Genomic DNA, 26,718 nt, shown 5'->3' with positions numbered 1-26,718 from the left:
TGACTCTGGGTGGACCCCCGGACCCCGAGAGGAGCTGCAACCTGGCTACCGTGGCTCTCACAAGCTGCACACTCTTCTTGACCCAACGTGATCCTGCCACAAACATCCAGTCTCTGGGGCTCGCCTGTGCTGTTAGCTCTCCCTGGGTTGGAGGTGCCCTTCCTCCCCCTCTGCTGGACAGACAGGCTCCGACTCCCCTGAGGAGTCAGTGCAGGTGCCCCCAGGGAAGCAGACCCGTGTGCCGGGCCCACGGCACGTGCTGTTTGAAGAGTGTGCTTTGAAGATTGTTTTTGTTTAATTTATCTCTCCCCCATCTCCCCTTCTGGAAAGCAGGGACCAGCTATGTCTTAAATGGACCCCATGCGCCAAGTACAGAGCCTGCGGACCCCTGCCCAGGAAGGGTTTGCCCAGTGAGCCGAGCGTGGTGGAGAAGGCTGGTCACGGAGTCTGGAGCCTTGAGGTTTTGTACTGCTTCTGCAATTGCCTTGCTGGTGACCCTGGATAAGGTCCCTCTTCCCCTGGAAGCTCTTCTTTTTCCGTCATAAGGAGGGCACACACCTGACCGACCTCTAGGTCTCCTTCTAGTCCTCACATCCCGTGATCCTGTGTTAGAAATGGAGGGCTGTTTGTGTGTCCGCTTCATGAGCGTGTGTCCTGCTGGGCCTGGGCCGGCCCTCCTCCAGTCCTCGTTATGAGCCAGCACGCAATGCTCTTCAGCCGCTGTGTTAACCTGACCAGGACTCAGGGGTCTGCTGCTTGGGGGCGCACAGTGCCTCCTCATCTTTGCATCCTTATTTTCCAAGGAGGCGGCCAGGAGTGCTCACAGGGCCTTGTTCCCCAGCCTTGTGCCTGGTGTGATGTGCAGGGTAGGGGGAGCCTGGGACCTCACGAGTGCTCTATGGGCACGCCCTGCTAAGTAGGGGGTGTTGTGTAGGATGTGCTGGTCCCGAGGGACCTGGGGGCTGAGGGCTGGGGCCATCCTTAGTCCGAAGCCAGAACGAGGTGGGAAAAGCCCAAGAGGCCGCGTGCGAGGAATCAGCTGCCTCAGCCTTGGGTACAAGGCCTTGGGATGTCCAGGCACCTGCAGGGATTGGAGAAGGGACTGAGAGGTTGGCCCCGGGCAAGGGGCCTGATGAGCTGGGCAGCCCAGGGGCTGGAGCCTGGCCAACTGGGAGAAGGTGTAAGATGAGGTGCCGGTGGTGGGGAGCCTGGAAAGCCAGGATCCCCATGCCCCGGTCCCTCAGTGCTCAGTAGACTAGCTCTGGAAGGCCTGGCCTCCCTGGCGGTGGTGAGGGAGCCAAGGGGAAGGGCAGGGACTTCCCGCCGGTTGGGGGGCCCCCTGGTGAGGGGCTCAGGGGTGGGGGAGGCTTTCTCGGGCCAGAAACCTGCCTGCCATTTCTGGTGCCTTGTTTCTGGGCCTCAGTTTCTCCTTTGGCCCCACTTTGCTCATGGCTGGTGTGGGACTGGCCTTGCACCAGTGCTGTGAGCATTGCTTTATAAATAGAAAGATACTTAACACCGAGCCTGGAATCAGGCAGGGAGGGTGGCTGTGGGCAGCAGTGTTATAAAAATCAGCATTGATTTCTGGGAATCTGCACGCTGCATATTATGCAGACCCCATGCTGGCTCCCAGGGCACCGCTCAGCCCAGGGCCCGCTCCTTTTCTGCTCGGAGCGCCTACTGCCTGTCCCAGCCCTTGGAGCAGCGTGGATCTGTCTCCCCCACCTCTGGCCTTCTCTGCCTGGTGTGTGTCAGTTCGCTGCTTTGTTCATTCATTCATGCATTTTCACCTGTCAGGAGCCAGGCAGTGTACTAGGTTCTAGGATTCCGGGATGAACAGGAATCCTCCCTGCTCCCCCCTCCCCCTTCTCAGCATCCAGATTCCCATAGCAGTGGGCAGAGTGATTCTTAACACAGGGCTCAGAGTGCAGAAGACAAGGTCCAGTTTTGCCTGGTGTCGGGGAGGAGGAGGCTACACCAGGCAAGGTGAGCGTGGCCGAGGGAGGGCGTCTGTGGCCAGGGGGCAGGGACGTCCAGGTAACATTCTGCTCCCACCTGCTGGCCCCCCATGGCGTTGGAGGATGCTCTGTCAGTGTCTGCTGGTTGTATTCTGTCTTGGCCCGGCCACAGTTGAAAAGTTAGTTAAAAGGAGACTGAGCCGCTGACTGACTTCACCACCACTAGGGCTTCCTTCCTTTTCGTCTGGTGACTTGGACCCCTTTCTGGAGCCTGGTCACAGGGAGAAGGTGCCGGGTCAGTGTTAGAGAAAACCCCGAGGAGAACGCGCACCAGGTCTCACATCACACCCTCGCCCCGCCCGCCCACCCCCGACTTGGCCATGACTCGTGCACGTTTGAGGCCCTCCTGAGTCCTGCCCAGTCTTCCCCCAAGTACCCACCAGAGCTTTTCTTCAAACGCTCCTTAAAAAGTGGGGCCAGTGAAGTGTTTCAGCAGGTGAGTGAAATGAATGCATCTGAACGCCAAGAGGGGCCCGGCAGAGCCCCAGGGAGGAGGGCAGGCGAGGCTGGGAGGCCAAGGAGACTGTGGTCGAGGTGTGGGGGGCGGCCAGGTGTGGGGGCGGGAGACACGGAGGAGGAGTCCCCCACTCCTGCCAGCCACTGGCCAGCCTTGCTTAACTGTGTGCATGTCTTTTCCTAATCTCTGATAGGTAAGCAGCAATAGCTTGGCTGTTTCAATGTGAATTTCCGTGACTTGTAGTGTTCCCCAGTTTTTTATGGCCAAGAAACAGTGTAGTGAAATTCCTCATCATGGAAGTTATCCACCCAGAGCCCACATCCCTGGGTGCTGGGAGGAGGGGCTGGGTGCACCTGGGGTGTGGGGTCCTCTGCCCCAGAAAGGGGTCTGGCCCACTTGTCGGCCGTCTGATGGTAGGGTGGGTTCCTCTGGGCTGAAAGCAAGTCGCGCGCTGTGTTGGCCCTTTGGGAGCAGGCAACCCCCCGTGGGGGACAAGGACCAGTGCTGTCCTCGCCGGGCCCCCGGGGCAGATGCGGTGTCCGCCTCTCCCCGCAGCAAACTTATTTCCCTCCAGCTTTCTTTCTGACTGCGCCCCTCACCCCACCTGCAGGGCTCAGCATAATGTCTCTCGCGGCCTTTTCCCTCCGTTCGCATTTCTGTCTTCAGCTGTGGCAGGTGACGTCTAGAGACGGAGGGCTTCTCACTCCGAGTGCTGAGCCCCGTGCCTGACAGGCAGGGTCTCAGTCAAATCGGCCCTCTCCTTGCCTCCCCTGTGGGTTTTCGTTGCAGTTTTCGCAAAGAGCAGGAGAGCAGTGGTACAGAAGCACTGACACTTTAAAAGCAGTGTGTCTGGACCGAAGGGACAGGTGGGGCTCCGGCTGCTCACAGCTGCCCTTGGCTAGTGTGAGTTGAGGTGGCTGGGCCCGTGGGAAGGGGCTCAGTGGGAAGGGCGGGTGAGCCTTGTGCCCAGGTCTGTGCACCCGCTGCCAGGAGCTGAGCGACGGTGGGCGCCCTGTGGCCACCCCTCTTTGTTTCCATCACACACAGGGGTCTCGTTGCTCTCCCTCTGATGTGGTTTCCCCCGGGAGGTGGAGGAATGAGAGTTATTCAGTGGCTTTGTGTGCAGAGGAATGTGTGATTTGAACAATGCTGGGTCCGGGATGCCCTGGATTCCTCAGTGGATGTGGGCTTTAGACAGGAACTATTGGGAGCTAGAAATAGGCCGGGGGGCCCGGGGGGAGGGCCCATTGTTGGTGGCAACCCCACAGTCACCATCGTTCCTCATCCTGGAACCACGGATGCCGCAGACAGGAAGGCACCTCCCAAAGTCATCTAGGAAGGAAGGGACAGTGCTGCGTCACACCCAACACGACGTGGCCCTGCTCGGCTCCAGGTGGGGTGGGGTTTGGCGGCCTGGGGTGGTGGGAGCACCTGCTTTGGTCACCTGTCCCTGTCCTTAACTGCTCTCTTCTGGAGGCTCCCCCTTGCTTTTTAAAACCATTCCTCTCATTCTGCCTTAAGTGAAACGAGACCCCGGCCCATCGTCCCCGGGCAGAGCCTTCAAATGCAAGGTCATGATGTTTTCCTTCTGCTTCGGAGCGCCCGTGGGAGGTGGGGTCTCCTTCAGACACATGAGGCAGACAGCTGCGTAGAATTTGTAACGGATAAAATATTGGCTCACTTCAGAATTGGTTCTCTCTAGTTTAATGGGTTAGGAAGGTATAGTTCTGGGCTGAGCTAACTTCATGCATTTTTTAAACCCACTTTGATTTGTTTCAGCCATCAGGAGAGGAATACATGAATAAAGAGTCTGTGTTATACACGGTCCACTAGTGGTTTTGCTTCCCTGTGAGGCGAGCACCCAAGTCCCGTCTGGCAGGCCAGCACCCCAGGTCCACTCTCCCGGCCGGACCTCTGCCCAGCAGGTGCTGCTCCTGGATCCTGTGATCCTGGGGCACGTTTTCACTAGGACAAGACTTGCTCTGTCTTCTCACGGTACATTTTGGCATCCTTCTCACAGTAACTTTTTGGCATCCTTTATGCACATCTTCATCTTGGAGGGTGAATCCAAGTGTATCTCCTGCAGTCTTGTAAACCTCCCTGACCAGGTGTTGGCCCCCTGTGGAAAGTAACTCACTCGCAATTTAATGCCTGGAAAGCGCGTGTTCTCATGGGCCATCAGCCCACGTTCTGAGACTCGTGGGCTGTACGTGTCGCTATTAAAGACCCAGGGCTGTGTTTCTCAAACTCTGTGATTCACTATGTGTGTGTGTGTGTGTGCGTGCGTGTGGGAGCTACCCCTGAAAAAATGTTTCATGAAACCTCTGTGTGAGATAGTCTGGTATTTTGTTTTGTTTTAATTTAAAAAAATACTCTTCTTGACCCATTAAACTGACTTTATAACCCACTAATGAGAAATGACCTGCCGTTTGAAAAGCGCTACTCTGGGAGTTGCTGTAGATGACAGCTGATGGAAACAACGAGCAGATCCATTCATCTGGGTCATAATACTCACACGTCTATTGTACCTCTTATAGCTTGGATTCTTAATTTCTTGAAGTTGATTTTTTTCTTCTTCGTGGCCACTGATGCCTCCAAAGTGAGTGCCTCATCACCAGGAGGCTTGAATTTTATGCATTTTAACAAGGACCCTTGTTAGTCAGTATTTTAATGTCATCTTTCTAAGATAAATTTGATCTTCAGACACAGGTTTTTACTTAGGTTAGCAGAAGATTATTTTGCACAATAAAATTATAAACAGAGTCCTGATTTTCTAACTTACACAACAGTTTTCATCGAGTGTTTTCAAGGTTGAGTACATTAGCAAATTAATGAAGGAGCAAATTCATAAATTGGAGCTGGGGATTCAGAAACGCCACCTTCCTGCAAAATACGGTTGGAGGTTCTCCAGGAGAGGCGCTCCCAGAGGCTGAGTCAGAAGGACTGACTTAGGGAAGCCGGGAGGGCAGGGGCCAGACAAGCAGCTGATGGGGTTTGAGTTGGGTCTTGCAGGGTGCATAGGAGTTCAAGTGGAAGGCCTGCAGGTTGTGGTGAAGGAACTGATTGTTCCTCAGAGGAATTTGGAATAGAACCAGCCATGTTTTTAAGTTAGGACAACATAAGATCAACTTATTTTAGAAAGGTGATTATGAGGACATGTGTGAAAGGTGTCCAGGAGATGAAGAGAGGCCGGGGAAAGAGAAATCAGGCAGGGGGGCCGCTAAGAGTTCGTGCAGGTTTTGTAAGGAGGGGATAGCTAGAGGAGCCTTGCCATGGGACGGCACGAAGGAGAGGGAGGATGGGCTCTAGGCCGGGGGCTTGCTTGAATCTGCGGGGTAAAGAGGTGAAGTAACAGCCAGAGGAATCTCTCTCTGCTTCTGATTTAAGTGACCAAGTTGGTGGTGATGCTGTTAACAGTAGAGAACACCAAAGGAGAAGCAGGGAGGTATTGGAGAGAGAAGATAACGAATTTAGGCATAGACCTGTTGATCTGCGTTCCTGCTGGACGTCTGGTTGGAGGTGTTTGGATGCCTTGGGCAGGGGCTCTGGAGTAATGCAGAGCAGGCTCTTTTCCTCACTCTGGCCGTGTGTCCCTCCCTGGTCTATGTGGTCCAGCACAAGCTACTGAGCTCTCTCCTCTGTCAAATGGGGAAGCAGCGTTTATCTTGCAGGGCGGTTATGAGGACTGGAGAAAATAGGTATTAACATCCTGGCACAAAGTAAGTGCTCCGAAGTTATAGAGCATTGCTGTGAGTGATGTGGACTGAGAGGAAGGAGGGTCCAGGGCGCAAATCTCAGTTTTGCCACAAAATTACAGGTGTCCTTGGGCAAGTTACACCACTGCTCCGGGCCTCTGTTTCCTCTTCTGGATGTGGAAGACAGGGAATTTGACCGTCTCTAAAACCCATTCTAGTGCGAACATTCTGTGATCTTCTGAACGTTGAAAGAAGTAACTTACTGACACGCTGGATGATAGACCTGGGACTTTGAATCACAAGTGTGCAGTAGTAACGCAGCAGAACTAACAGAGCTAACAAGATGGACGGTAACGGGTCCAGGTTTACCGTCGCCCCTGCAGCCCATGTCCTGTGTTTAGACTGGAAAGCTGCAGGGATTTTGAGTGGGGACCTCTGGCTTGAAGAGCTTGAGGTGAGACGGGGCAGGTGCTGGCGCCGGCGGGGCTCTGCGTGTGATGGTCTGATGCTCAGCAGGAAGGGGAGGGGGACCGGGCTGCCCTGATGGAGGTAGGGCGTCCGCAGCCAGCCCGGCCTGCTGCTGTTTGCAGTTCCAGTTCCGTGGAGCAGAGTGTCTGGCTACCTCACCGAGTACTCCGTCGCCAGATGTTCCAGTGCACCTACTCCACACTGGGTCCTGGGGCTGCGGCGTTGATTGGATGTAGCAGGGCAGGGAAGCCGCGGGGAGGAGTGTGGGTCTGCAGGCTGCCTGAGTGACAGTGGGAGGAAGGAGGCTGTTCTGCTTTGGGGAGAAGGCTCAGGGGTGTGTGGTGCTATCTCCTTATGTGCAGAAGGTTGGCACCCGAGAGGGGAATTTGGCCCCTGCTTTACCGCTCCAGAGGGAGGGACTCATTCTTTTAGCCAGGATAACGTGGTGATGCTAGTAAAAAGAAGTATCATCTACTATTCACTAAACGTAGTGCCTGCCGGGCACCGAGTCAGGCACCGCGTGTAGACTTCGGGCTCCTTGGCATGGGGCATGTATTGTACTTGTGGTTCCAAGGGGGTACCTGAGGCTCAGAGCAGTGCGTGACGTTTTGCTGGGACGTGATGTTGATGTGGCTGATTCCATGGCCAAGTCTCCCACGCCCCACCCCCATCTCTAAGGTAGAAGGCAGAGGTGGGTGGGGCTCAGATTCAGGAACAGCTGCCTGGGGATGGAGCTGCCTGCTGAGCTCCTGGCCTCTGGGGTGTTCAAGCAGAGGGCGATGGTGCAGGATCGCCCCCGGTGGGAACCTGCCAGGGGAGGGGGGGTTGATGTAAACGAGTAACTCTAACTGGGCTCATTGGGTCCTTGGAGAGCCCTCGAGGGAGATAGGCTTTATGCCCATTTTGCAGACGGGGAGACTGCAGCTCAAGGGCTTGCTCAAAGTTGCACAGTCCCTAAGAGACAGGACTCGAGCCTGGGTCTTCTGTCCCCACCCGTGTGTCCTCCTGCTGCCCTCCTCTGCCCCACCGACCTGCACGGCAGTCTTATCTTCTGTGTCTCATTCTGCCTGCTCCTCCCTGCTCCCTTCTGAATTGGACAGATGGCCTGAGCTCCAGAGGGGACCACGGCCAGGACATAGGCTGGTGGAGAGGGGTTCCCCAGTCAGTGTATGTGTGTGTCTTGGAGGCCATGAGGGCGGTTTGAAGTCTCTGGGGGCCGTGTGTAACGTGGGATGGGTTGGAGTTGCCAGCACTTTGGGGCTAGTGGAGAAAGCTGCAGGATCTGAGGGACGGGTGCCCCTCCCCTGACACTGCTCGGCCGCCCCTGGGCGCTGCTGTCCCTTTCCAAAAGGTGGGCGGGGGGCAGCAGATTAGGGAAGTTAATTACTCAGTCAGTTCACCCAGAGCAGACAGGCTCTCTGCTCGGGAGATGCGCTGGTGATGGAGAGAGAAGCTGCTCACTGGCCAGCCCAGTGGGCGCTGGGAGGCAGGGAGACATCGATGTGTCCGCCAGGTTCCCTGGGCCTGTGGGCCCTGGGCCCGTTGCCTTGGTCTTGGCCTGTGTGGTGAGCTTTTCTCTTTCCTCTCTCCCTGGGCTTCTCTTCCCTCTCCCCACCCACTTTTAAAATATTATGTTGAGATATATTCTCTCTATACCCACCTTGGTAAGAGTCTTTTTTCTTCAATCACGAATGGATGCTGAATTTTATCACCGTCACCCTGATACCAAAACCAGGCAAAGGCACCACCAAAAAAAGGAAATTACAGGCCAATGTCTTTGATGAATATAGATGCAAAACTTCTCAACAAAATATCAGCAAACTGAATCCAACCACACATAGAAGAGATCACACAGTATGATCAAGTTGGATTCATCCCAGGGTCACAAGGATGCTTCAACATAGCAAATCCTTTCCTTTTTTTTTTTTTTTTGTTGGCACGCGATACTAACAGAAGCACCGGCTGGTGGATTTTCAGACTTTGTTCATTTATTCAACAAGTGTTCATGGAGTCATGGGCACGGGACTAGGATGTGGCAGAAGCTGAGGGGACCCAGCAGGGATCTGACTGTGCTCTGACCTCCTGAGGCTGACAGTCCATTGGCCAGGACAGGGTCTGCCCACGTGGCTGCCTGGGCTGAGTCAGTGAGACCACGTGATGGGGGTGGCAAGGTGGGAGGGCCGGGAGGAAGGGGCTCAGAACTGGGCCATCAGCCCGAGGAGCCCCCGAGCCTGGGGGTGGGGGGGATGTTAATGGAAGCCTGGAATTGGGGCAGGCTGGTAAGAGCTGAGTGAGGCAAGCAGCCCTCCCCAAGGCTGGGACAGAATGGCGGGTTCAGGGTCAGGATGGATGGCGGACGGGTGAAGGGCCTTCTCTAGAGGCGATGCAGGGAGTGCTGGGTAGCTGTGCTGGTGGCCCATGCCGGGGTCGGACCTGTCTGAGGGTGAACAAAGGCACAACTCTGTCCCCACAGCTGACGCACAGGCACGAGGGAGAGGAGACGCCCTGCAGTGAGCTAACCCTCCCATCCTGTCCCCTCCCCTCTCCCCACCGCATCCCTCTTCATCCATTAGGCACGTCTGCGAGTGTGTGCTCAGGCTGACAGCGTGATTTTGGCAGACATGTCCCTCCCTGCTGGAGAGGGGAGATTTTGGCCAGGATCGCCTCCCCAGCTGGTGTGACTTCAGATTACTGACTGAAATGTCTCAGCGCCCTGTTGGTGGTCATGTGCAGATGTCTCTTTAGGAGATGGACCGAACGGGGCAGTGGGGTCTTACACCCCGAAGTCTCTAGTTTGGGCAGGTTTGCTTGAGGTGGTGGGACCTGAGTAGCTACTTAAGTGGTGGAACCAGTAGCCCCCTCCTCTGGAGGGGGTTCTGTAACAGAGGAGGTTATTGAAGTCCTGCCTCCAGAAATTTTGACTCAATAAGGCCAGAGAGGGCCCAAGCATCTGCACTTGGTACCAACACCCAAGGATTCTGAGGTGGGTGGCCTGGGCACCCCACTGCGAGAACACGGCACTGGATGGTGGTGGGGAGGCTCAGCTTAGGGGTTGCCTGGAGCCAGTAACCTCACCTTCCATACAATGATGTCTCTGCATTTGGGGGGAGTCACTTCTGTGAAATCCCTTTCATGGACCCAGAGATGATCATACTAAGTGAAGTAAGTCAGACAAAGACAAATATCATACGATGTCACTTATATGTGGAATCTGAAAAAATGACAGAAATAAACTTATTTACAAAGCAGAAAGAGATTCACAGACATAGAAAAAAAAATTTATGGTTGCCAGTGAGGGGAAAGGAGGGAGGGAGGGATAAATTGGGAGTTTGGGATTGGCAGATACAAACTACTGTGTACAGAAAAGATAAACAACAAGGTCCTACTGCACAGCACAGGGAACTAGATTCAACGGCTTATAGTAAGTAACCTGTGATGAAAAAGAATATGAAACAGAATATATACATGTATAACTGAATCACTATGCTGTACATCAGAAGCTAACACAATATGGTAAATCAGCTATCGTTCAACTTATAAAATGGGGGGAGAAAAGAAATCCCTTTCAACAAGGTACATTTTCCCCTGTAAACGCAGGCTGCTGTTGCTTTTGCAGTTACGGCAGAGATGTTCAGAGGAGTCTGACTGATGGAAGTTGGGGGGGGAGATGTGGAGCACGTGGTCTCTGAAGGCCCCCAGCTTCTGCATCTCCCTCTAACAGCCGAAGTCAGAGGACTTCCCGCCCCCGCCCCCTGGGTTGCGTGTCGGGTCTGTTTCTCTGAGGTGCGGGTGGCTGGCTCCGTCCTGAGGAGGCGGGGAAGCAGGCCCCAGAGCTCTGTAACTGCAGCACCTCTGGCCCTCCTTCCTGCCCCCCGGGGTTAATGTTGCTGTTAGAGCCGAGGCCGTGGCTGGGCGCCCCGGGCGTGTGTGACCTGTCCTGCCCTGGGCTTTGCTAGTGTCCTGTGGCGAGAGGCTGTGGGTGGGAAGAGCTTGCCCGGGGTCCCCGTTCTGTGCGGTGCTTCTCAAGCCGGCTCCTGGTGGCTGGACGTCCTGCAGAGGGAGGGGGCTTGGAGCAGGACCTCCAAGCTGCGCACTTCAAGGGGCCCTCTCCCCAGAGGACACAGTGTAACTGTCCCCTGGAGTTGGGTGGAGGAGGCCCCTCCCTGAAAGGGCTGCAGGTTGGGACACCCCTGTTTCGCCACAAACCCCTCTTCGTTCCTGGTCCTGTGGTCTTTATTTTTGGGTTTGGTGCCCAGCGGGTCACCAGACGAGTTGCAGTAGTGATGATACTGACCACAGCAAGCGAGACTGGATTGTCCCTATACGCTTCCATCACGCGTGGGTTTGAATAGACCTAGAAATTGTCGTTTAGTCAACAAGTGTTTGTGAGCATGGCTGTGAGCCTTGCTCGGTGCCAGGTCACTGGGGGCACTGAGAAGGGAGAAGGGGCCGGGGGGCTCAGAGGATGAGCTGGTCCTGGTACTCGAGGCTCTGCCCCTGCAGCCTGTCTGCATCCTTGTCTGTCTCTCTTCATCAGGTCCTGGTGGTTGGGTGCTGTGCGAGCTCTAGTGTTGCTGGAATTTCTAGGGGTAGGCAGGGTGGGGCTGGGAGTCATTCTGTTGTGGAAACCCAGGGGTCACATTCAGAAATGGAATCTGGGTGTGCCCAGTGCAGCCCTTGACTCACTTTCCCAAGGCTGGTGGATTTGAGGGTGTGGATGGGAGTTTCCGGTCCCTGCAGAGCAGGGCTGCTGTTACAGAGGATGGTCACCCCCCACCCCCAGCTCTCGAGGTCAGCACTCCTCCGTGAATTAGCTGCTCCTGCCTCCAGCCCCGGGCCACCAGCCCGCTGTGGCGACGTGCTACAGCTGGGCCTGCAGAGCTTAAAATAGCCGTGTGAGCTGGCCGCCTTGTATGCGGGGCGCCCGCCGGAGGCGTGATGGGGCAGCTGCCTGGGGAAGGGGCACCAGTGGCTCTCACCCATGGGGTGGACAGAGTCCTTTGGGGGTTGCTCCAGGCACAGGGCTGGGGGACAAGGGGGCGGTGTGGTTGAGGACTCAGGTATGTCTGGTGCAGAGGCGAAGCCAAGAGCTTGTCTTTCCTAAGACCTTTTAAGGGAAGGCCTCGAACCTGACCTCAGGGCCTCCCGGCGGTGTCAGAGGCCTTCAGACGCAGCATCCTGTTTGGCTCCGGCCCTTGGTGCTTGCTCAGGGTTAGCCATGTAGGGTTCCGTTCAGCCTAAGTGGGACGAGAAAGCAAGATGCAGAAGTGGGATGGGGGGCGGCTGGGCCAGGTCACAGCCTTGAGTCCCAGCCAGGCAGGCACTGACCACTGGGGCTCCAGCCCCCCTGCTGCCCCCTCCTGGGAGCAAGACAGCACCGAGAGGACTTGGTAGAGACCTCCTCCAGGCTTCCCTTCACTCGTCAAGTATTAGTTGAGGACCTGCCATGTGTAAAGCTTTCCTGGCCCTGGAAACACAGCAGTTAATGAAACAGAGCAAAACCCTGCCTTCACGAAGCTTAGTTCTGGTGAGCGGGAGATCGCAAGCCATCGATTAATAAAAAAAGCAAGTTGCCTCGTCTGCTGGGGATAAGTGGTGTGGAAAGACGGGAATGGGGTGGCACTGAGTGTGCTGGGGGAGGTCCGGAGTTGGACGGGGAGGTCCTGGAGGAGATGGCGTCGGTGGACTGTGACAGAGACGTGAGCTGACAGTGGAGACACCTCAGGGAGGGGCGTCCCAAAGGAGGGAAAGGCCAGCGCGGAGGCTCGACAGTGAGGATCAGCAGGAAGGAAGTGTGGCCCGAGTGGAGACGGTGAGCGGGCTGGACGCGGCGGGTGTGAATGGTGGCAGCACGTGAGGACTCTGTCTGTCACACTGAGAGGGAGATGGGAAGCCGTTAGAGGGTTTTGAGCAGGGCAGGGACCTGGTCTCATCCACGTCAGAGGGCCTGTCGTACGGGAGCTGATGTCAGTGGTCTTTCTCTGGTTACTAGGCCACCCGCGGGGGACCGCAGGAGACCAGACGGAGAGCCACCCATTCCTCCCCCGTGGCCTGCTGGGTTCTTCTCCTTGCCTTGGAGTTTCTTCTGGAGGGAGGACGCTAGGCTGTTACCAGGGGTTGCTGGAACCTGTCTGTACTACGAGCCTGTCAGTAAAAGATCAGAAAATTTGCCCACAGGCTGTTACACTGCTTGTAGCTTGAGACTGGCCGCAGTGGGAGTGCTTACACCACGGGGAGTGGCAGGCAGCACAGGTCGCGGCTTGTCCCCTCAGACTGGCTGCTTAGCATGCCAGCCACTGCTGGCCCGTGGCGCCCAGTCTCCCTGGGCGGGGGTTCTGGGGGTTGGGGCCGCTGCCTGCTTTCATTGGCAGGCACCTGTGTATCTGCTGTGTGGGGCCAGAGCACGGGGGATGTGATGGCCAGGGGTGACTTGGGGGTGCTGGGGGCACCGAAGTTTCCGCAGCATGTCCCATGGAGTGGTGATGAGGGCTTCTCTCTTGTCCCTGGCTGGGCGGTCCTGGAGCCTGGGGCCTCTCACACCACTTCTCCCCTCCCCTCCCTGCCCTCTGCATGGGCAGGGTGGCTCTGCCCTGCCTCTGGATGCAGGAGCAGGGTCCAGCATGGGCCCTGGGAAAACCACTTGGCATAAGGAGGGGTCTGGTTAGGAGGGAGGCGCCGGTCCCAGCCCTGCCACGAAGTTGCTCAGACGAGCCCTCTGCTCCGCGGTCCTGGTCTCCTCACATGTCACTGGGACGGCCGCCCTGCTGTGTCCCCCACACACACACGGGGTGAGGGCCGCACCTGGAACCACTGATTCCCAGTGGTCACACCGTGGCACTGGGTGTGCAGACACCTGGGGCCTCTCCTCCAGTGGGAGGGACAACCGGCATATACGCACCTCCTCCAGGAAGCCTTCCCAGACAGGCGGGGCCTTCCCGGGCAGGGCCTCCAGCCCTTGGCTCATGCCGTCCACTCCGGCTCGTGCTCGAGCTGCCCTTTCAGCCTGTGGCCCCTCCCCCAGCTGGCCGCTGGCTCCTTGGTGGCCTGCAGCGGGTGCGGGGAGTCTCCAGTGGTTGGGCACCAGTGTCCATGTCCGTTGTCTTTGGTGCAGCCCGTGAAGGTGCTGGTTGGTTGTCGTGTGTGTGGGTGGAAGGTCTGGGGTGCAGTATGGCCCATGGATGAAGCCCCTTCCCAGCAATGCCTCTCTCCCCCCGCCAGTCAGACCTAACCCCCCTCTACAGATGAGGAAATGGAAGTACTCATTCATTCATTCGTTCGTTCATTAATTCAAAAACTGCTTACTCTGCTCCGAGAGCTGGAGGTCTGCAGTCCAGTTCACACAGGTGTCCGAGCTGGGCCTGTGCCTGACTTCCCGCTGGGTGAATGTGTGTGCCGTGCTGTCTGCGGGGACAGGGAGAGTGGGCATCCGTGGAGGATGCGAGGTCAAGTGAGGGAGGGGCGGCGCCAGTGCTCAGTGCCTGTTCCTGCTGTGTCTGTCCTGTCCGGCCGAGGCTGCGGGCTGGCATTTCCTCTGGCAGTGGCATGGAGGAGGGGAAGAGCAGGTGTGCCCTGGCGCCCAGCCCGACTGGGATATGGAAGTGCCCCCTGGGGCTGGAGCCTGGGGGATGAGTGACACGCTGCCACCCAGACGCATCAGGCCTGATGGAGCCCAGCCACATTCTCTAAGCTCCAGGCTGGACATCTGAGCTCCCGGGGTTCAGGAGGTGACCGAATCTGGCTGGTGACCCCAGAGAGGGCCTCCAGGGGGAGGGAGGACAGATGGTGGTGATCTAGCAAGGGTGAGCACCCACCAGACAGGCTGAGGGCTGGGTTGCGGGGTGTCCCAATTCCTGGGTCGAGCTGAGGACGTATGGTGAATGCGGGTGAGGCTCGGGGTCTGGGAGTGAGGGCACAGGTCAGGGACTTGGGGGCACAGGCTGATAGTACAGCACTGGTCTTGAACACCAAGCCTGAGTATTTGTCTTAAATCCCTAGGGAGCCAGAGAAGGTTTCGAGCGGGTGAGAAGGGCAGCGTGGCACCTCAGGACTCCGTCTCAGCACAGGGATGGTGGCAGCCTGTGGCAGGGTTAATTAGGAGAGGGACTGAAGATAGGGGCCTGAGGAGGTGGGGAGCCTGGGGCGGGTGGGAGGCAGAGCTGGGCCAGCAGGAGCCTCTGTTTTCAGGGTTGTGTGTGCCGTTTGCAGCCTGGGCAGGTGTTGAGCAAGTCTGAGTCTACCTCATGTGTGATTGGATTACAACAGGAATGCTCCTGGGTCAGAGCAGCTCAAGGGAGACTGTGGGAAGAACTTTCAGGAACTCTAAGAGTTTTGGTAGCCGGACCGCAGACTAAAGCATGTGGTGGGTGAGCCTTTTCACCTCGAGTACTTTGAGATGAGAACGATGCCTCCAGGCCTGGGACAGACCAGCTGCTGCTCCGAGGCCCTCTCCGGGGTCCCCTCGCCCTGGATGGCAGCCCCTTGGGCACGGGTCAGCCGGTGGTGGGCGGAAGGGAGGTCAGTGGCGGTTGCCTCACTTAACAAAGTGGCCAGTGGAGGTTCAGAGACTCCACATGACCTCACGCTTCTGAGACCTGAGTCCGCAGACAGCCCAGTTCTACCTAACAGGGGTGTCCAGGTGCGTCTCCCCCGACTTCTCGTTCCCTTCAGCTGGGGTGGGGTGTGTGTGCAGCCTCCTTACTCCCCATGGCCTCAGGGCAGGTAGGATCGGGGGTAGTGCTCTTTCTCCGTCTCATTTATAGCATCTCCCAGTGCCACATGGGTGCTGTTCTGCCTGCAGTGGTTCCAGGCTCAGCGGAGGGAGGAGGAGAGGAGGCAGCAGCTCCTGAGTCAGCGGAAGGGTCCCAGCTGCACGGGCCGGCTCGCGGGCAGACTGGCTGCTGGGTCAGAGAGTACTGTCCTGGCCGGCAAGTGAATGCCCTCCACAGAGTGGTTCAGGGATATTGGATTTGCTGGGTCAGGAAATTCCACGGGAGCATGGCAGTAAACCTCAGCCTTCATCACACTTCCCTGTGCCTGGCGGCCTGGCCTTATCTCATCCTCCCTGAGCCACCTGCCCTCCCTGATAAGTGTTAATCACAAGCGCTTTCTTGCTCCTCTGTGTGCGCGCGCGTGAATGGCCCCGAGTGTGCCTGCCCCACACAGTGGGCAAGGGCACGTCTGTCTGTCAGCACAAGGGCCTTGCACAGCAGGCCCTCGGGGGGATCCGATAGAGATGCTCATTGGACTTGGGATGAAAGATGGGGCTTGTTTGGGACTTGCCTAGAGAAAAGGGCCTGGGAGCCCAGGGTGGGCAGCTCCCCGGGTGGGCCCCCAGCCTGCGGCCTCTGCTGCACCCACCCCGGGAACCTGCTCCAGGGGGAGGCGTGGGTGCCCTCTGGTGAGGCTCATTCTTCTGAGGAGTGGCTGTCACCTTGCTCGAGACCCCCACAAGCCCTCCCTCTCCGTGTGTGTGCTTGGCAGGGACTGGAGAACCCCTGCTCTTCGCCACGGGCTGGGGTATAGAGATGCCCCCCGCCCCCGCCCCATGCCCCACGGGCCTACAGTCTGGGGGTGGGGACGTCGATGAACAGGCAGTTCTGTGGTAGGACAGACTCAGGTGCTGATGCTCCAAGAAGAGGCCCTGGCCGCCTCTCCAGACCCCTCAGAGGAGGCGAGAGCAGCCGAGATGCCAGCTGGGCTGCGGAAATTAGCAGGCAGGATGCGGGAGGTTCCAAAAGCAAGTGCCAAGGCTGGGCCAGGAGGACATGGCGAGGTTCCTCTGTGGAGGTTAGCCCGGAAGGTGTCAGGGATGGCGTCGCTGGGGCTGGGGGTGGGGGACCACTGGCCGCCAGGGCCACTTCTGGTCCAGCGCCACCTCCCTTCCCAGCCCCCTTTCCGTGAGGCTTCACTCCAGCTGCAGCGTGGACGTGTCCTCCCTGGGCGTCCCGGGCCCTCTTCTTCCTCTGGCTTTGCCCAGCTTTTCCCCGACCAGGACCCTCTTCTTCCTGCCCTGTCCTGTCCTGCCCATCTTCCAAGAAACAAATTAGGTCCCATGCTGGGGGCTCAGAAGCCAAGTCAGGCCCAGGTGAACATTCAGGTGTCCTCAGCATGTGGATGGCACGGGGACAGATGTGGTGACAAAAGTAGGCGTGTTGGGCAGAGGAGAGGACGACCGGGACCCAGGCCAGCACCTGCCCTTAGAATCTGAGCCCGGAACACTTTGTATCGACTATGTCTCGTCTTGCATCTTTCTCTGTTCAGTCATGATTCGATGGGGACTGGGACCATACTTACTGCAATAACTATTCTTGTTGATAATGAGAGCAGCGTCTCAATTCACTGAACATCTTCCATGTCAGATGGGCGGCGTGCATTCCATTCACAACCTTCAGTCTCTGTTTTTCACATGTGCTCGGGAAGTGCGTGTCATCTCCATCTCACGGCTGGGGAAACTGAGATACAGAGCCGGCAGGTGGTCACCCCAGGTTGCCCAGCACTTGGGTACTTCACTGCAGATGGCATTTGGACACAGATCCCCCTGGTCCCAAAGCCCGAAGTTTGCAGGATATTGTTCTCTGTGGTCAGGTCGGGCGGTGGGTACAGACTGGGGTCACTGAGGGCCTCTGAGCATATGTTGTCCTTTCTCCCAGATCCGGGCCCAGCTGCCCCACGGTTTGGGGCACGCAGGGTGTGCTGAGTGGGGCTGGCTTTGAGATGATCCCTCCCTACCTCATCTGGTTCCTCTCAGGTCCCGAAGCCTCACTGAGAGCTCTCGGCCGGGTCAGGAGTGGGCTGGCTGGTCTGGAGCTGTGATCCGATCCTTGGAGCTGAGCTAACTGTCCACAGTATCAGCAGCTCATGCTCTGATGGGCCTGCTCACCAGTCCCTCGTAGGTGTGGACACATGGCTGAGGTCTCTTCACGGGCAGGAGTGGCCTCCACCTTTTGGGCCTTGAGATGTGATGGCAGAATGGGGGAGTCTGCACAGGTCCACCAGGGACTTGGGGCTGGATGCAAGTGCCTTCATCAAGCTGGTCACCCAGACTGGGGAGGACCTGGAAGAGCTCTGTCCTCTATCTTGTCCAGTCTCAGTCCTCTCTTTTCCCCACCTCCTGTCTTTCCTGACTCCTCTCTGCTCCATGAGTTTGTGTGTATTCTCGTCTGTCTGTTTCTCCGTCCGTCCCAGGCTAGGTCACATGCTGGGGATGTGGCTGTGAACAGGCTGACCACGTGGTCTCACACTCTGTTACCAAAGCTGGGCCCTTCCGTCCCTCACTAGGTCCCGATGCCCTCGACAGCCTGCTTCCCAGGAAAATCCCATACGCTCTGGCTCGGGTCCCACCCTCTGGTGAGTGAGCTTGGGCTCTTGAGTGGTCCAGGGGGAGAACCGAGGGCCTGGGCCTGGTGGGCTTCCCTGCTTTCCACCTGCCAACCCATTCTGAGCACCTGCCCTGACTGAGGTGGTGACCGGGATAGGGGCCGGGGCTGACACAATGATTAAGACACAGCCCCTGCCTCCTTCGAGAAGCCCCGCGGTCAGAGCAGGGGCAGGTGGGTAAACTAATTTGTCTGGACGAGGAGCTGGGGGCTGGAAGGAGGAGGATGAGCCCTTCCCCAGGGAAGAAGGTGGCGGCACCCATGGTAGACAGCCTGAGCGATTCATCTCTCTCTAATCTTCTAACGTGGATCCTCCTGCTGCAGCCAAACCCTCTTGTTTGTTTGTTTTCCTTATCAGTCTCAGAAACTAAACAAATGACAAGCAAACACAATGACCTTTAGTTCCTTTCTACCCTGACCCTTTTACCATCATGGTCGCCCTTCGTGAACCCTGGCCAAGTCTGGTGACACGTGGCCCAGGAGCTGTTCAATTTCCACAGCCAATAGGAGACCTGCCCCTGTCCTAGACCCTCCTGCTGAGTGAATCTCCCTGCGAACATCCTGGGGTGTGGCCCCTGCTGGGGACCTCTCCATCCTTTTATCTCTCTCTAAAATTTATTGAGGTCATGCTGGTTTATAACATCATATAAGTTTCATGTCCATAGCATCATAGTTTGACTTCTGTGTACGCAACAGTGTGCTCACCACCAAGACTGTAGTTTCCACCCATCATGCATTTTGCCCTCCCTGCCCTCCTCCCCCTCTGATGACCACTGCTCTGTTCTCTGCGTCCACATATTTGTTTTTACTTGGTTTGGTTTATTTGTTTAAAATCCCACTTATGAGGGAGTTCATACGGAATTTCTTTGACTTACTTTACCTAACTGGTGCAATTCATCCACATTGTCACAAATGGCAGGGTTTTGTCTGTTTTTATGGTGAGTTGTGTTCCATTGTCCACGTGCCACATCTTTGTCCATTCATCCCTCATCCAGCCTTCTTCCCTTTGACACCGCTGGTAAACGGCTTGCTTAGCAATCAAAGCATTTTCTATTATTGCTGAAGAAGATCTCAATTTGGGAGTTTAAAAACTTGAGGCGAGGTGAATAAGACTCCTTTCTCCCATGATGGTGGCCCTTGTCACACATTCCTCTGGGTGGCGAGTGCCACTCTGTGTCACCCAAATTCTGGCTGAGCCGTGGAGATGCAGGATGCCTCAGGAGCCACACATGATGTCAGTACAGAGACACTCAGCACACGTCCGAAAGGGGGTGTGTGCCGCCCGTCAGCATGGATTGTGTGCGGGTGGGCAAGAGACCAAAGGCTGCAGGCCTGAGAAATGCAGGGAGGGCAGAGAGCTTGGCATTCACCCTGAAGCCCACATCCCTGCCAGCTGCCAGTCAGTGGAGCTGTTGCATGTTGATTTCATGTATTCACTTCTCTTCCTCCCCTCTGGGAATTCTGTACTACTGTACTTTTTCTGTGGTTTAAAAAAAAAAAAGGGAAAGAGAAGAGGCAGCTCTGCCTTGTTCACATGCTCTGAGACCCTCAAGGGCAGACTATCTTCTAGCTCTTCTGAGCACGATGAGCGGTGGAGGACCAGGAGGGCAGGAGAGGTGGTGTCTCACATCACCTGTTCTCTCTGGTGGTTCCTTTTGCAGCTGAGTCTAAGAAGTCAAGGCCACCAGAGCAGCTGATCTGGCCCCTCCACCCTGCTGCCAGGCCCAGTTCCTAGGCCCCTGATGCTGTCATCACGTCCTGACTCCTCTGGGGGTGGGCTCTGTGAACCCCATTTTAAAGAGGAGGAAACAGCACCTCAGAAAGGCGAACTACCTTGCCCTGATCACACAGCTAAGAAAATGAGCTCAGAGTGAAGAACAGGCCTCCGGGCTGTCAGTCCAGCTGGTAAATGGTCTCTCCTGCATCAGAGAAGTAACGTTGTGAGAATGAAGTGGCAGCCGTGAGCCCCTCAGGGGCTGGTCTGGCTGCAGAGTGCAGGGGGCGTTAGCCATTCCTGTCAGGTGGCCGGGGATCCGCCAGGACCCCTGTGCCCACCCAGGGGACAGTGAGGTGCCATGGCTGTGACACATACTGGGTGTCGTGGTTGGGCTGCTATCTGGGGAGGGGGCTCAGAATAGTAGCAGCCCTGCAGGTCCCTTTAAAGAAGCTGAACGCCCGCCCCCGGGGATGCAGGCCTGCCTCTAGCTGGGGAGGTGCGAATCAAGCAGCTTGGGGCCACTGCAACACGCCTGTGATGAGAGTGTTGAAGTTCCTCTGGTTGGAATGAATGCTCCCTCGGCCGCAGCCAGTGTGATAGCTCTATGTTCCTGCCCATGGCCTTGGTGATTAATGTCCTTCTGTCTTCCTGGCTAGAGCTTGTGTATCTGTAGGGCAGGGAGCAGCACACCTCATACCTGTTTCCCCAAGGGCCTGGCACGCTTGGCACAGAGCAGGTGGTGGGTAAATGTTTGGTGGGATCCCAGGAGGACAGTTCACACTCACATACCCGAGGGCAGGATTCGTCTATCCAGCCGTCCTGTCTAGCACCTCTTGGTGGCCAAGCACGGTGTTAGGTGCTGGGATACAGGGCCAGGGAGACACGGCGCTGCTCCAGGGGCTCTGGGCACCCTCTCACTGGTGGCAGAAGAGAGTTGCCCCCACCCCAGTCTTCTAGTCCTCTTTATTGCCAGCTGGGCACGCAGACTTTCGCACAAGCTCGGGGTACTGTTGCTGTTTCATAGTAGGATGAAGGGCTCCTCCTGGATGCTCCCAAGCTCCTAGCAAGAGCAGTCTTGGTGCTGTGCCCTGACCAGCCCTTACGTGCCAGTGCCGGTATCCCAGAGCACTCAGACATCACCCTTGGCAAGGCAGGATTCGGAGGGGCAAGGCAGGACCTGACCAGAGCCACCCACTCTTCTCAGCTGGGCGGGGGTCCCAGCGAGCACCGCGTCCCGCCCGGAGCGGGGAGCGGTGGAGGGGCTCGCGCAGCTGCAGGAACCTCCGGAGCCGCGTGCGCGCGCGCGCGTGCGCGGAGGGGGCGGGGCGGGCGGCGCGGGTCGCGAGCGCCTTTCCCACACCTCGCACCTCCCCTGCGGTCCTTCTCTCTGCGCGCCCTAGCCAGACACACGTGTGCAGACGCGCGCGCGCGCGAGAGTGTGTGTGTATGTGTGTGTAGCCGGCAGACCGTGTACCCGGGTCGGACAGGCCCCGTGAGCACAGGGGGCGGCGGCCAGCTCGACCGTGGCCCCCCTTCTGTCCCTTCCAGTCCTCCCCAGCCCTTTCCTCTGGTCGCCTTGGGTCGTGGCACCTCCAGCCATTCCCCTGCCTTCCCATCCCCTTCTATCCCCCGGAAGAGACCAGCGCCTTGCGGTGAAGGTTCTGGTTCACCCCGGCTCCAGAGCCTTTGACATTTAGCGAAGCTCGCGGCGCACTGGTGTAGGCACAAGGCAGAACGCTAATCCCATTAAAGCTGTGGTGTCATCCGGGAGGGGAGGCTGCCCCCCGCAGGCCTCGCGCTCATTGGCCGAATGCAAACCAGAGGGCGGGGCCGAGGCCCGGGGAGGGGGCTCCGGCGGTTTCGGAGTCCGGAGTCGGGAGTCGGGCCGGGATTTAGCAGGGGGAGCCCAGCGGTTGCAGCTGCGGCGGATCCCTCGGCACTGCCCGCCGCGCGCCCGGGCAGCCCAGGGCCGGGGGCGGCTCGGCAAAGTCGCGGGACGAGAGGAGGCGGGCGCCGGCAAAGTGGCCGAGCCGGCCGGGCCGGGAGAGGTGTGCCCGGGAGCCTTGAGCCCGGCGCCCTGGTGCCTCGCGTGGAGCGGCGGTGCGCCCGGGAGGCGAGCTGAAGCTCTGGAACGAGAAATCAAGTCGCAGCCTCCCCAAAGACGCTAAGTTACGCAGCCAGCCGGTGTCCCGGGAGCGCGCTTGGAGCCGCGCGGCATAGCCCTCCCGGGCTGGCTGGCGGGGAGCGGGGCGCCGGCCCCCGAGCGCGGGATCCGGCCGGCAGTGCGCCCCGGGACTGAGCGGGGGCGTGCAAGGCTCCTCCGATCCGCCCGCCGCCCGCGCGCGACTCGGGCGCCCCCTCGGTCCCACCCCGGGAGCGATGCCCCCCGCCCCCCGTGCCCCCCGGGAGCGACGCGAGCATGGAGAAGTCGAGTAGCGAGGATTCTTCGATCCACCGGAGTCCATCTTTGGACAGCAAGGACTCGGACTTTGCCAAGCCGTCCACCTCGGGCCGCCCGTTTGGCCGCGGCTTCACGGCCGGCGCTTTCTACGGCACCGCGGGCTCCCGCGGCCAGAGCCGCGCCGAGGCTGGCGTGAAGACTGACAAGTACAATGCACCCAGGGGCAGCAAGTACGTGGTGTTTTACCTGGACCTGTCCTTTGTTTTCCTCCTAGAATTTAAGAAGTGCAACATGGCCAGGGGCTGCCTCTGCTTCTTGAAGTACATGATGTTCCTCTTCAATCTGATGTTCTGGGTAAGTCGTTCCGTGTCTCTGTCTCTTGCCTCCGCTCTTCCTTGCTTAAGCACAGTACCCTCTTTCTCTTCGGAGCTGCATTGCTCTGCTCTCTGCGCAACGGTAAGTGGGGTTTTTAAAAACCACCCCCAGCCCCCCTCCCCTTTCATGCATCTCTCTCTTCCTTTCTCTCTCCTCGTGGCTGAATGGAGGCTGCAACTTGCCTGTCTTCCAGGAAGAGACTTGCTCTACTCCTAGGAGGCTGCTGAAGTTTGCCACCACCTCCTTCCCCTATAAGACAGCCTTTCTGGAAGTGCCTCCAACTGCAGAATCTGCAGAAATAGGTGTGGGGTCGGAATTTTTAACAGCTGTGACCTTGAGTTGAATTCAGGCAGAAGTGCGGATGGTTTTCTGAGTTTCTTCTCGTTTTCCTCCTGAACACAGTCTGCAGCATTTTATGGGCAGGAGATGGGGGAGTGGTAGCGGTCACACCCTCCCGCTCCTTTCAGTGAATCCCAGGAAAGGGAGGAGGAGCCCCTGAGCCAGGCTCAGGGACCCTCTTGCTGGCCTGCAGATATGCCCCTGAGTTAGGGCTCGTGTGGCGAGAGAGGGCGTGGGAGGGATGCTGCCATTGGGTGGCGGCAGCTGCTTTTGAGGGATTGCAGTGAACTGGGCGAGGAGCGAGCTGGCCATGTGCTCCCACCATGGAACTGGTCTCCGGGAGCCCCAGAGACTGGAAGGGACCAAGGGATGTCCCCATCCTTGGTGAGAGATGATGTTCTAGGGAAGGTGTCAGTGGTGAGGGGGCAGCTTGGAAGGCCGTCTCTGTGCACGTGTGTGCGTGAGCAATACTAGTTAGGCAAATTTGAAAACTTCTTAAATTCATATCTAATTGTTCCATCATCCCAAATTCTGTCTCCGCCTTTCTTCACCAGAGCCCAGATACAGTCAGCACAGATGTTTGGCTCTGCCCCAGGGCCTGTCTCCTGCCTGCTGGAGGCTGTCAGCTAGCTGCCCACGGTCCAGGAGGAGCACTGGGGCAGGAGTCACAGTGCAGTGGGCTGGAGGTGGTGTGCTTTGAGGCCCAACACTTGTGTGGAGTGACCCACGTTAACTGACAAACTTTTGTAGGTGTGTATGGGTGGGGTGACTTTTCCCATAGAAGGGGAGAGCTCAGGCCTGGGTGGGAAGAAGACTGGGCTCTGGCTCTGGTTCTGTGTTAGCTTTTAGTGTGTGACCTTGGGCAAGTCACTTTATCCCTCAAGGACTGGGTTTCCCTTCCAGTCCAATGGGGGGCGGTCATGATGGTCTCCCTCATAGCCTTATCTCATTAGTTATGGGAAGTCCTGCGTCCTTGCCTTCTCTCTGGGGAGGGAGCCCCCTCCCCTCCTCTTCCGAGGAGCCTGGTCTGAAATCTTTGGGGTTGCGTTTCCCCAGATGTCTCCATGGTCAGGGCCCTCCGTCGCTGCTGTTACGATGTTGCCTGTCCTGTGGCGAGGGTTCTGTGGAGACTGGGGCAGAACTGTTGGAACGTCAGGAATGATCCTGTGGCTGCCTTTGGGCAAGTGCTTCTGGTCCTCTGGCCCGTTTGCCACCATCAGTGTCAGCCCAGCACTGGTGTCTATTTCTCTGGTGCCAGCAGATTTACATGAATGCTGCCCGTTTATTCCACACAGCTTTCCTCTCTGTCCTTGTTCATAGTCTCCAGCTACCTTTTGACCTTTCTGCCTTGCCCTACTCTTGCTAGAAAGACCCTCCTGGGATGCTCAGTGCACCGGCCAGTACCTCCCACTCAGGCGCTCTCCTCCCCACCCCCACCCTGCCACCTGCTGGCCATAGTAGGTATAACTGGCTGTCTCCTCTCCTCCAGGATGGTCCCAGCTTAGTTCAAGGACCTTCCCACTCACTAGCACCCTTGTGTCCTGTTCGTAGAAGGCGCTGGTTGCGTTTGTGAGTGAATGAATGGATGGCCAGCGCAGTAAACCCACATTACTGTGGTAAGGATTCCCCAGTCCTACTGGTAGGGAAGACACGTTAGTTCTCTAACTTGCTTGTGATGAAGGCTGTGGGGCGAGGATTGACTTTCCATCTTCCTGAGGTTCACCAGCTGGTCGGTGGAATGGTCTTCCTTTTTGGTCATAGTGAACTTGCTCTCTCTTCCTGATAAGAAGGAATCTACTAATTCTGCTTACCAGGCAAGGAGTCACCCTCTCCTGGCCTCTGACTTTTCTGATTACTCAGTATTTTCTGAATCCCCATGACATGCTACAAGCTGGGAAAATCTGCGGGTCTTAGTCCCAGTTCTTTTATGCTCGTAGCGTATGAGATGATGAAACAGACGTGGAGAGAGACGTAGTAGCGTGTGAGAGGCGAAATGAGACTTGGGAGAGATGGAAAATTTAGCAAAAGAGAAATGATGCTTGTGTTTGCCTCTGCATGTATCGGGTGGTGGAGGAGCAGGTGCTGGCCGGGATTTGGGCATGTGGGCCCCAGTGTTCCACGCGGACAAAGCCTTCCTGCAGGACGTGCTTGGGCCTGGTATGGGAGGAGGGGCGGAAGGGAAAGGGCAGAGGCGCTGAGCCGAAAGCAGGTGGGTGTGCTGATGAGGCAGGGCCCCGGGGAGGGGAAGACAGAGGTGAGTGAGAGGGTGGGGGGGGGAGGTGGGAAGTGTGCAGGGCTGGTCAGTGCCGAGCCCTCTGGGACCCGGAGCAGTTGGTAGCAATTATGTAGCCATCACTTTCTAGTCTCATGGCTCTGATCCCCAAAGGAGGCGTTTCTGAGGCACCAGAGTAGAGCCTGAGGCCTGCAGTCAGGAGCTGGAGATCTTCCCACAGACCCTGAAGCTCACCTGGTAGTTTTCCAAGTCCACTACTGCCGCCTCACCCCCAGCCTCCGGGCTGGGAGGCTTCCCCGGCCCAGAGAGGTGCAGCTGTCCACAGGCAGCCCCTCACAGGCCCCAGCGGCCCGGTTCCTCGCCGCTGGCCGGAGCTTTTAGGGTATTGGTATCGGCAGGGCCTGGGTGACATCACCGGGGGCAGGACGGAGGCGGAGCTGTGTGGCCAGCCTCCTCCTCCTGCTTACCCAGGGAAGGGCAGGTGCCTTGCAGGCTGCTGGGCGCCTGCCTGCTGGGAGAGGGGGAGGTGTCCAGGTCTGCCCTGGCACTGCTGACCAGGACCAGCCAGTGCTAGCCAGGTTGGCGCCCAGGGCATTTCTGAGGGCCTGATATAGATGGTGGGGTAGCGGAGGGGAGTCATCCTGTCTGGCTGGATCCCACCTCCTCTTCCCCCTGTGTGCCCCACCCTGATCCTCAGAGCCCAAGAGAATGCTGGCTTCTAGGTGGATAGGAAATAGGGAGCCTGAACTGGGACAGAAGTTTCCCCATCCCGAGGGGCCCGTGCACCAGCAATCCAACCCACCCAACGTGTTTCTCCTCATGGGGGCGTTTCCCTCGGTCAGCCCCGTCTCAGTCCTCACGGGCCATCTGGCGGAGTACTCCAGGCATAGATTAAGCGAATCTAAGCTCCTCCGAGGGGGGCACAAAAGGCTCAGAGCTTTTACCTCTGAGTAGGGGAGAGAGTATAGGGCTGAGTGCTGGGGGCCTCGGTCTCTTTTTTGGGACAGCGAATTGTGATCCCAGCCCAGCCTCTCCCAACCCAAATTGAGTTCCGGTCTGATTTGGGGAAGGGGGAAGCTGGGGTAGGGCTGGGGTTGCTGGCCTACCTGCCACTCAGGGTAATGGTCACTTTTCATGCTTGCCAGTAGAGCTGTCCCTTCACTTTAAATCATGGCTGGCAAAGCAGTGACATTCTGGCCTCACTGGAAAGGCTGTTCCTTGTGGATTGCTCCCTTAATAAAGGCCAATTAGCCAAGAAGGCAGTGTTCAGTGTGGCTGCCGGAGCAAGAGAAAGGTTGGCGCAGGGCTGCTGGGCTGGGCGCCGGGTGGGCGCCCTGATTAACCTCCCCTAAGTGAGGGCAGGCCTTTGTGGCTCAACCCCTCTCAGACCGTTTACTTGCCCTCTGGGTGCGGGCGGCTTGGTCATGGCTCTCCAGCCGCATCACACGTGTTCAGTGCTGGCTTGGCCCTGCTCTGGGCGCCTCTGTGGACGCCATGGCCCCTCCGTGGTCCGTGGTACCCAGGACAGGATCTGTGCACAATCAGTGCTGGGCAGCCTGGCGTGTCCTGAGTCTGTGGGCTGCCTTCTGTCTGGGAATGGAATTTGGAGGGGACGCTGAGGGGTCTGAATGGGATCTGAG

The 26,718-nt window shown here is 57.7% G+C and overlaps 1 protein-coding gene across 5 annotated transcripts in view; it reads left to right on the top strand.

Annotated features, from left to right (window-relative positions):
* The window catches only part of TSPAN9 (tetraspanin 9), a 164,057-nt gene that overhangs the window by 71,671 nt on the left and 65,668 nt on the right, over window positions 1–26,718 (top strand). For all 5 annotated transcript variants that reach the window (XM_072954242.1, XM_072954247.1, XM_072954244.1 and 2 more), the window contains one exon: window positions 22,406–22,485. In XM_072954242.1, coding sequence (XP_072810343.1) covers window positions 22,423–22,485 — 63 coding nt within the window. In that variant the 5' untranslated portion in view covers window positions 22,406–22,422. The remainder of the gene's footprint in view (window positions 1–22,405; window positions 22,486–26,718) is intronic.

The sequence above is a fragment of the Vicugna pacos genome, chromosome 34 (genome assembly GCF_048564905.1).
Source record: "Vicugna pacos chromosome 34, VicPac4, whole genome shotgun sequence".
NCBI classification, from domain to species: Eukaryota; Metazoa; Chordata; class Mammalia; order Artiodactyla; family Camelidae; genus Vicugna; species Vicugna pacos.
The sequence above is the reverse complement of the archived record's forward strand: the minus strand, read 5'-3'. Positions and strand labels throughout refer to the sequence as shown.